Source organism: Pterocles gutturalis, unplaced genomic scaffold (assembly GCF_000699245.1).
Source record: "Pterocles gutturalis isolate BGI_N339 unplaced genomic scaffold, ASM69924v1 scaffold14425, whole genome shotgun sequence".
In the NCBI taxonomy this organism is placed as follows: Eukaryota; Metazoa; Chordata; class Aves; order Pterocliformes; family Pteroclidae; genus Pterocles; species Pterocles gutturalis.
Genome location: NW_010146065.1, coordinates 1 through 10,746, shown reverse-complemented (window position 1 = coordinate 10,746; position 10,746 = coordinate 1). Strand labels below are relative to the sequence as shown.

The 10,746-nt window shown below is 46.6% G+C and overlaps 1 protein-coding gene across 1 annotated transcript in view; it reads right to left on the bottom strand.

Annotated features, from left to right (window-relative positions):
- The window catches only part of LOC104470614 (voltage-dependent N-type calcium channel subunit alpha-1B-like), a gene marked incomplete at both ends in the record, with an annotated part of 46,576 nt that extends 37,698 nt beyond the window's left edge, over positions 1-8,878 (bottom strand). Inside the window, one exon of the mRNA XM_010085600.1 lies at positions 8,775-8,878. Within this exon, the coding sequence (XP_010083902.1) occupies positions 8,775-8,878 (104 nt within the window). The remainder of the gene's footprint in view (positions 1-8,774) is intronic.
- Positions 8,879-10,746: the final 1,868 nt, after the last annotated feature.

Here is a 10,746-nt window from a genome sequence, read left to right as displayed (position 1 = left end):
AATTTGTTCTGCAGGTTCATATCTCTGTCTTTTTTCTTCCTGGAGAACAGTAAATCCTGTATAAGGGGAAGCCTCTGCTGGATGCAACAAAAAAGCATCCTTTATGAGTGTAACTATTTGTGCAGCTAAAGACACAAAGCCTTTGTTTTACCACATTCATTTTACCTTCTGCAAAGCTGTTCTTTGAGAGGTAGAGGCAGTGAGGAAGTCCTAATGGAAAGAAAAAGAGAGTGCCCATGGAGAGGGAGCAGGAGCAAGATGGACAGAGAGAAAAGCCGGTGATGGGTGTCCTGGACAGAGAGGCAGGAGGAGCCTGTGCACCTGCTGAGCATCCTCACCCCTCCCATGGGTGCGGTGGCAGCTTGGTCAGTGCAGAGGGAGGCAGGAAGGGCACCAGGGAGGAAAGTGGGTATCTGAAGGACAACAGCAAAGCTCAGAATCTGAGCAGGGAGAGCAGACACCATCTTCCCTTGACTCCTGAAGCATTTTGCCTCAGCGGGGTGCACTGTCACTAGGGAACCATCATCAACAGCAGCACCAGCCACCCTCTGAACTCCCTTTGAACTCTCTCGGAGATGAAAGGACCTCAGCCCACAACACGGCTCCAAGAGCCTGAAAGGAGCTGCCAGGGAAGCAGCAGCAGGAGAACAGCAATCCTGCAGGGATGATGCTCTGCAGACCTGCCACCTTAAAGGCACCAACCTTTGGTGTTTCGCACAAAAGCTCCTCTCCGAGAGGAGGAAAGGCAGCCCCAGCAGGGGCAGAGTTACTCATGGTAGCACCAGGAGGGAGGCAAGGGGAAGAGAGAGGGGAGAGAGCATCACTCCCTTCAGTACACCAGCCTGGGTGGATGTTGGCAAGTTAGAAATACAGGTGGAGGACAGAATCAAATTTGGCTTAGGGAAGAAAAACATCAAAAGAAATAAATCCAGGAGTAAATAGACAAGCAGTGCAATTTCCAGCTGCCTGGACACGGGGTGTCATGGGCCATAGATGGGAAGCTGCAAACCCAACATCACACGGCTCTGTCGTGTCCATAGCCAGCACCTGGCACCCAGAAGGGCTATAAACAAAATGAGAGGAGATTCACAAGGACTTTGGTTTCCTTATCATAATATCAGACATCTTTACCACCGTAAGCCCTGGGAAGACTTTGAGACAAGCCAAGGTATGGTTGTTGTCTTTCACAGACAAAATCCTCAAGTGCAGAGAAGCTTGTAGGCAAAACTAAAGATAATGTGGTCCTTTGAGTTACTGATCTGAAAACATGACTAGGAATGGATGTAGAGTATTGTTAAATCACTGGGTTTAAATACCTCTAAAAATCAGGCCCAGGTCACCACTGAACACAGGCAAAGTGTATTGATTAGAAAGCCTGTCAGGAGCAAGAAGAAAAAGCAAGGAAATGCACCTCATTTGGGTGAGAGGAGAATCTGAGGGAGGTGGAAGAAAGCACATCCCAGGGGTACAGAAAGATCACACTGCAAAGTGCTGGAATGAGATGAAACGAAGCAACTGATTCACCTGGAAAACCATCAGTAAGAATTTATTTATGTTGGTGACGTTTGGTACCTCTAAGATATTTTCTTGCCCATAAAGGTCATTTGCTGAGAAGTTAGAGTTTTGAACCTCGTTACTAAACAAGGAAAGCCCAGAGGAGGACTGAGATTTCTTAGACCTGAAGATGCCCAAGCTCTGTGACTCCTCATCCACCCCAGCCTGTCCCATCAGCTGAACAAAATCCCAAAGACACCCAGTGTTATATGTTTCTATCTCACCTAGAGCTCCAGCTGGCCAGGACCACAGTGGCCATGGTCTGAAGGGGCATGTCCATCTCTCCCAGACTGAGCCCAGACATACAGACCCAACTGGCTGAGCTGCTTAACCCGTCCTAATATCCTCTGCTTAAGAGTAAGGACTGGCTCAATCAATCCTGCACAGCTACAGCTGCTTCTGCTTCCTCCTCATTGCTCTAAAGAGGGCAAAAAAAAATAGCTCTCCTCAACCAGCTGATAAAGGATGAAAGTATCACTGTGAGATTGATCTCGAAACACCAAGCCAGGCTTCACAGTCACTTTTATCACCAGACACAGCAGGAAGATGCTTCAAACGCAAGCCAGATACGCGCTACATCTTGTATTTCTAGAAACAGAAGAGGAACAGCACAGAGGTGAAGCCTTCAATGCATCTTCCTTCCTTTTGTCTTTACGTTGAAGCTTGTGCTGATATCGCTTTGATTCCATCTAATCCAATCTGAAATGCTGCAAATGCCAGAGCTGGGCAAACCTGGCTCAAAGGAGGCAACAACAAAGAGAAAAAAGCGTTAAGCAGCACCATTTATCTCATAGTATCATCCTACGGCAATTGCTGGATGAACCTCTGGCTCTCATCATCAAGTTTCCACCCCAGAGTCAAAGCAGAGGCACCAAGAAACTCGGATTTAGGTCTCCTATGTATCATTCCTGTATCTCAGGCTTTAATTTCCATTGCAGCTTAGCAGAAGGGCAAATAAAGGTAGTCCATCTCTCCTATACTAACTGAAAACACAAAAGGAGGAAAGGATCCATGTTCGATAGGACATTTCACTTGGTGAGCCAAAACTCAGGTGGAAAGTCATTGCTCCCTGACCCCTTCTGCAAGAAACACATGTGCTTCTCCCGCATTTCTTGTTTGCAACGACGGCTTTGTTAAAAAGGGTGATGAACAAGGAAGAACAGGAAAGGAAATAATTTTTTTTGCCCTGTCTTGCTCCTCCTTTTTAAGCACAGGCTGGGGAAAGACTAAAGGCAATAAGAAAGCAAGGAGAATCTCTTATCTTTTCATGATGCAGCTCTTCAGCTGCAAATAATTAACACCAGCCAAAGTCAGATCACAGCAGGTAACGGTGAACTTGGAACAAATTTGCAGGGAAAATGAACGATTGTCTCTGTAATGAGGGAGAAGGAGGACAGAAGAACATTCTGCCATTATGACAAATTAATCAGCCTGATTCCTCTCCAGCCTCTGCACGTCTCGCAGGCTGAAGTTTTATGATCTCAATCTTGGCAAAAAAACCTCAGGATGGGAAAACATGTCATGAAACTCAGCAGAGCAAGGCACCGAGACAGCCGGTTCAGGGAGGTCCGGATGGGACTGCGCTTCCTGCCAGGGAGCTGCTCTAACAGCACAAAACCCTCAGTGACCCAAGGCACAACGGGCAGAATCAGAAACAGATATCAGAGCACACGACAGGGAGATGTTCAACGGGACTCTGCCCAGAAAGCATCACTCCCCAACGCAGCCTGCTCAAAACAGTGACAAATTAAAGCGCCGTTTATCCTGCCCCTTGTTCACCTGCAAGGTGCCAGCACGGTCTGTCGCTCTATCCCTTTGCCAGGCTCCTGCTGTCACAAAGACGCTGCATCCAGTGAAAATGCCTCCCTGCAGTTCTTACACCAGGTGGGCTCACAGAACAAGAGGCAGGTGTTCTACAGCTCGGGACAGAGCAGGTCTGGACCACGTTATGGAAATACTTAAGCACGGAAGATGCAAACTGGCCACTGCGGTGCCTCTCCACACTTGCTTATTGCAGGCAGATGAGTAAACCTCAGGAAAGATCATTACTCTTTACTGGCTGGTCTGGAAATACCCCAGGCTTCACCATCAATATTTGAGGACATAACAAGCAGCATTTTTCCACACTCGGGAGACACAGCCTCTCAGTAGTCAAATGCATCATTCACAGTGCGCTGCCCTCTCTGGCCAGCGCTCCCGCTGTCTCGCCACCCTCACCCCTCCCCACCGCTGCGGGAAACTGTGCCAAAAACCACTTAGCCTTGAAAAGAACTTAAATCATCTTCCTCACAGCATCCCATGATAACATTTATCCTCTTTGCGTTGTGTAATCCGAAGCATCAAAACAGCCACAAATGTATTGTACAGAGTCAGCCAGCTCATTACCAGGCAGAATTAATACCCAACACCCAAGCAGCAGAAAACTCCATAATCCCATCAGCCCAAAGAAGAAAGCTGCTAGCTGGGCTGAGGGATGGGAGGGGAACAGCGGCAGGGTGAGGAAACCAGCACTGGAAATCACCGCTAAGGGATGGAACACCAGGGAGCTGAGGGAATATGGAGATGGGTTCCCATCCCTCGCTGGCAAAACATGCCAGAGGGCTGAGGCTGGCTAGCAAGAGAAGAGTAAAAAGGCAGAAAAAGAATGAGCATTGGTCAGGACTTCTCAGTTCAATGGGGGGTATTTTTTTCCTCCTCACTGTAAACTGCAGAATCATGTCAGAGTTCAATAAAAAATTTATCAGGATCACCATAGGGCATTTTCGGGTCAGAACTGAAGCCAAATCCCATGACACCCCAAGCAGCCAACAACCCTGTGTTTAGGGAAAACTAAAAGGCAGCTGGGGTCAACCCTTGGCGTGACTTGGAAACAGAATGTTCCCACGGTGCCACCAGAGGCAGCCAGTCTCTTTTTCTCTGGAAAGGTTGTATTCCCTGTGACGGATGCTTTTATTGCTACCTCAGTAACAAAGAATTTACAAATAATCCAATAAGTAAGAATAACCACTCACCCCACTCAATGCAAAAAGATGTTTCAAGACAAATGTATTACAGATACAAATTCCTAAACATTTTCACTACTGCTGCTGTTCTACTCTGCACTAGAAACCTTACAAAATGCTAGCCCAATGTCTGGGAACCGAGGTGTCCCAGCTTTCTGGAACAAGGTTAGCACAGCTGGAACGGCTTCTCATGGTTAAAACAGAGAAATAAAGTCAAAAGGGCAGCTCTCTAGTATGAACAAAACCTGGTTCGTCTTTTGGGTAGATGGACGGTTCAGTGAACTTCAACCAGGTGTCTAAACTGGTTTTTTTTCCACATTCATCTTTTCCCTTTTTTTTGTGTCTACAGCTGGGGAGGTATCAGGTTTGGACAGTCACCCCAAGATGCTTCCCAGCACGTGGATGGGCAGAACACAGCCTGTGTCTTCTCATCTTGACCAAGTGGGCAGACCTCTACAGTTCACGTGAAGAAGCAAATGAGCCTGGCAAATATCTTAATGCTATCGAAGGGGAGAGAAACCTCTCCTCCTGCTTCTGCTCTCCCGGCCCTATACAGTCCTCATCATCTCTTGAATCAGCTATGGCACTCAATAAAAACTCATCCAGAAGAAAATAACCTGTGTTTTCTGCTCTATTGGTTTCTGCAGGGCTGTTCAGGTTTATCAGCTCACGGAGGGATCAAGCACCAGAGAGGGAAAAGAGAAAGCAGAGGGAATACATAGCAAGTGCTCTATTGGTTTCTGCAGGGCTGTTCAGTTTTATCAGCTCAAGGAGGGATCAAGCACCAGAGAGGGAAACGAGAAAGCAGAGGGAATACATAGCAAAGAGCAGAGAGGTAAATCCACAACAAGGGACACAAACCCATACTGACACCACTCCCCAGCAAACGGGATGCAGTGTGTTAACCATCAGAAACCAGATGTGTGCAGTAACTCCACACTGCGTGTCCCAGGATCATTGGGGAAACCTGGATACTGGGAGCTGAGCTCTGCTGGGTCTGGCCCCCAGTGCTTGCGTCAGGGAGGGGAACGGAACAGAGGGCAGAGCATGCCATTTAGGTGCATTAAATATTAAATTTAATATTTAAATATTAACCGATGACAAGAGTACTGGCAGTGCTTCAACCAGCACGCACGAGGAGGACACGCTGTACAGCAGGCAGAGTCTCATTTAATCTGAATTACGAAATCAACATGCTTTTAATTACATCTTCAGCCAGGTTCTCAGAGGTTTTTGTCATATTAACTGTCACCCAAGATTGAGGGTTATTTTAATACCAAGTTTTTACCAACACTTACAGATTTCCACATCTCCCCATCACTTTGGATTTGGATGGATCACTACCTTTGCCTTTATTATAATTCCAGAAGAATCAGCAGAGGGAAAAGGTTGTTTGCTCTTTATTTTAAAACAAGTTATCTCTTCGGTAGCATTTGCAATGCAAACGCCTTGCTAGCAGCTGAGACTCAAGTTCCTAGTCAGGTCAACCTACCTACACTGCTCAAACGGAGAAACCCAGGAGCTAAGCTCACTCGTATCTGCCCAGTGTTGACATGGGTTCACAAATAACTAGAGAAAGGCAGAAAATTCCATTAGGAGTTATGGCAAAACTCTGTATAATCTAGTGTCAGTAGGAAGCTCAATAACTTGCTGTCATTTCAGATTATTTATATTGCCATAATCTGTGATAGCGTCTGCATACCTGCTTCAGAAATTTGTAGCTTCCTTATTGCCCACAGAGGAACACAAATACGTGAGAGGAAATAGCTCAAAACTAACGACAACGAAAAACACTCAGGTAAAAGCTTTTTCTGGGGCTTTCCAAGGTACAAACATCGGCGTGCTGAAGCTTCACCCCCTCATGCTGGTGATGCATATGGCAAAGTGCTGGAAAATAAAATACAACCTGACCAAGAGGAGTTTTGTGAAAGAAGACGGTAATGAAAAAAATCACACACAAGCCTGGGAAACCAGTGACCTAACCTCAGCCTTGCGATTGTTTCCTGGGGGCATCACATCCCCTCTTTCTACTCTGCTCTTCCTGCTCCGTAATGTGCAGAGGAGAGCAGAGCACCGCATCACGCCCAGGACACAGCCAGGATAATATTAAAGGCACATACGAGGTGCACAGGTGATGAAAATAAGAAGCAGGTGAGTGATTTCGGAGTTAACCCTGCTCATGGGCTATTTGTTGAACTCCCAACCCAACATCAACTTTGTTTTATTGAAACAGGATCATGGGATATTGCCAAGAGTCTCCGCTGCAGGAGCCACTAGCTGACACTGTCACTGGGCTGTGGATGGAGTAATGTCCTTACGTGAAACTGTACCCTATGGGAGCCCACATGCATTTGCCAATGACCACTTCTCCATGCACAGACATACAAATTATCACCTCCAGCAGAAATTTTTTTTTTTTTTTTTTTTTTCCTACGGTGCTGTCTGGGGCTCTTGGCTAGAGAATATTATGGCAGCAGTCTCTGCCTTTAGAGGGCCTTTCCATCTTACTGGTGTCTTCCCATCACCAGTCCATGCACATATACCCAGTTTCTTTCCTTCCTCACTAGCTGCAAGCCCACCAGCAGCCCGCTGAGCAGTGTGGTCAGCACCTGTGCTGTGATGGTTATTTTCTTCAGCCTCTCCCCAGGAATCATTCCAGCCAAGGACATCAAACCACTATGCAAAACCAACTTTAAAAGCTTCCCTCTGTGAAAAAGATACTATCATCCTTAGCACTAACAGAGGCAAAACTGATGCACAGAGCTGCATTTTTTACAGAAGATACATTTATACAATATTGATAATTTGCCCCAAACCACAAGAGGCTTTCAGGAGAGCCAGAGGTCTGCATTTTTCGGTCACCAAACACATTTGAATCCAGCACAAAGGAGCAGGAGCCTGCAGGCTTCTGAGTTTTGTTTTAAACCACAACTATCATTACAGCCAAGGTGGGCTGACCCCACCGCGGAACGAGGAAGATGAAGTACCTAATGAACCGCACTCAGCCCTGGCGCTGGTGCTGGCTTTAAATCATACATCAGACGAGCATGGTCACGAAGCTCTCCTTTACAAAGCCTCTGATACAACAGGACGTCTGGCGAATGGCTTGGATCAGTTATTGATCATGAGCATTATTCCTGGCCCGAAGGAACAGCAAAGTGCACGACATGGCCTTCTCCACAACCTCCTCTTGTAGCAGCACATCTCCCAGTCCTCCAGCAAAACTGCTGCCTCCCTGCTCTTGCCCCACCATGCGCTTTGTGGATAAGGATCCTTAACAAAATAATAAAATTGAGCACAAATCTCTTATTTGGAAAACATTTTTCTTCCTCTAGTAATTTAAAAAGTGCAGAGCTGAAGGGCTTTTACCACTCAACAGCATTAATTCTTTTCTCTCTTTCCATGCTGCCAAGAACCAGAAATAAATCTAGATCTTGATAAGACTATATAATCTAGATCTCCTTGATGGGCTAAGAAGAAACTGCGCAAAATGAGGTGCCAAAGTCTAAGAGCTCGCAAACCGTTAAGATGAGTCAGGTTGTTAATTCCAGATCAAATTTCCACAGACTATGAGGACGTTCCAGCAAGGCTTCGCACTTGGCAGCTTGATCTCTACCATGGCCCAAACCCAAAACTCATATGCAACAAACACCGAATCCTTGGCTGAACCCTGGGGTTTGAATATCAAGAGACCAGTATGTCCCCAAAATCCAGACATTGGCCTAAAGAGCTAGAGGTTTTTTAAAAAAACACAAAAACAACCACCTGAGATCTTTTAATTGCCTTTTGTTTGAGCTTCACATTTCTCCACACTGCACGGTTAGACCAAATGCATTATGAACACTTTGATGTCCAGCTCCAGCACTGGAGTATTTATACTGGCACCAGTCGGTTCCTGATGGGTTTTCAAGACAATGCAGGAAAAAGTGTTGGTTGCACAGACCCAAGTCAGTATAATTAACTCTTGGGTCTGTATTCAGAATCATCTCAATTCATGGTTTTTTTCACCAGCCCATCCCCCATCCTATGGCTCTATAGTCTTACAGAAATATTCGACCGCAAGGAAAGGACAAGGCAGGAAATGTGTGAAGGGGGACAACATCCAGTGTGATCTATCACCCCATCTTCTCCTTTTCAGCTGCATCCTCTCAGTGCTAAAACCAACTCATCTTGCCTTTCCGTATCCAGGCGGAGACAAACAAGCCATTAGTGTCTTACCCTGATAAGACGCCCAGCACCAAGTTGAGCATGAAGAAAGAGCCAATGATGATGAGAGGGATGAAGTAAAGCCAGTTCCAGGTATTTCCTGCAGCATCATTTGTCTGGAAACCAAAACAAAGAGAGAGAGAAGAAAAACAAATATTAATCAGCCTCAGAAACAAAATACCATACAGCAAGTCCAGGGCAGAGGGCAGGGGAGATTCTGTTCAGATTTACACAGGGCTGTCCACCACTGATGGACTGGTCAGTTCTGTTACATCCACCAGCTCAAACGCCAGCAAAAGAACTGAAGAACAAAGCTGATCGTCCCACTGCCCACACCATGATTTTTCAGCAGCTCCAGTGAGAAGATTCATCAAATTCCCAAGCTCCAGGGCCAAAACATGCCTGTAAGTGACTCACCTCTGTGCAGCCCTTCTACACCAGCCTCCTCCCTCCCCACCTCCACTCTGACTTCCCCCGTGTGGAGCATCACTGGGGTATTTACATCCAAACTGAGACACCAGCAGCGGGAGGGAACCGCAGCCTTCCCTTCATCCCTGCTGCAATTAATGCAGAGCGCAGCACCGCGCCCAGAATCTGTGCGTACACATAGAGCAGGGGAAGGCAAAAAGTCTGTAAGGAAACGAGGCATCTTCAGAGTCACTGCGATTCCACATCTGCTTACTCAGCACTTTGGGCTTCTGTCATCAAAAGCCGTCTGAGGCTCCCTGAGTAAGCAGCAGGCGAGATGAAGGGGAGGGAAGGGTGGTTTGGTTTACGACAGTTTCTGCATTCATCAGCCACCAGGGAGCTCTTTAAGGAACTGCTGAAAAGTAAAACGCCACGTGGCCGTTTACTGAAGGCAAGTACCAAGAAAAATGCAAATTCTTCTCTTGTGAGCAAAGAATGCAGCAATTTGAGAAACTGATGTCAGGTGTAAGGCGGGGTGGGGGGGGGAAAGGGAAGCAGAAAAGAAAAGACCCAAAGACATTTTCCTCCTCTTCCTCCCTCCTCCTGCAGAGGGTAAAGGATAAGGATAACACAAACAGAGCTCAGCTCCCTGCCCATCCGCAGGGGCTGGCAGGGACCGCGGAGAAGCTCCCTCAAACACCAAATTGCAAAAAATGCATTAATTCTAACTGATACTGGTGCCTTTTACTTGTTATCTGGGGTGCTTTTGGGCACTGTTTCCAATCATATTTGCAAGTGTAATTTTGCAGAAGGCTTCACAGAAAGAAGGGCTTTAAACGTGCTTTGTTTCAGCCATGCACGTGCTTGATGCCACCTCCAAATGTCTCTGCAGAAGCAGAAGTCACCCCATAAAAAAGGAAAACCAGCGTGTGACGTGGGTGACCGGTGTCAGAGCAGTTCTTACAGGTAACAACATTTCTAGCACTGATGCAAGTAAATTCCTTCTGAGACATTTTTAACGTGGGGTATATCTGCACAAGTTCTTCCTCAAGGAACACGCTCCGGATCAAACACATGACAAGCATTTCTCCAAATAGCAAAAACTCTTCTGAAATATCCATGTCAGTTGATCAGTGACTCACCTGAGAGGAGCAGGGATGATCTAACCTAACCATAAACCACCCCTGCTAAAGGCAAAACCAGCATGTGACAGCCAAAAGAATCTTTAGAGAAAACAGGTTGGGAAAATGAGAGCAGAAAGGGAAAACTGTGCAGCGAAATCTCTCATTACGGTTTTTAATGCCTTTTGCAATGCCTGTCATCCCCCCCCCCCAGCAGAGCCACTTCTTCATTCACTGTTTTGTCTTTCCATTCCTCTCTCTCTGCTTTCAGCTATTTCCTTTCCCTGTTCTCCTGCACCACATCTCTGCACATGGGTTCGGAGGAAACGAGGACACTTGGCCCCAGTGCTTCCTCCCCAACGCGTGGGGAAAGCGCCCGTCACTGCTCTCCTGGGACTATCAGAGCAAAACCCATGTTTTTATACTTCTCAAAGACAAGGATGTTGAGGAGAGCT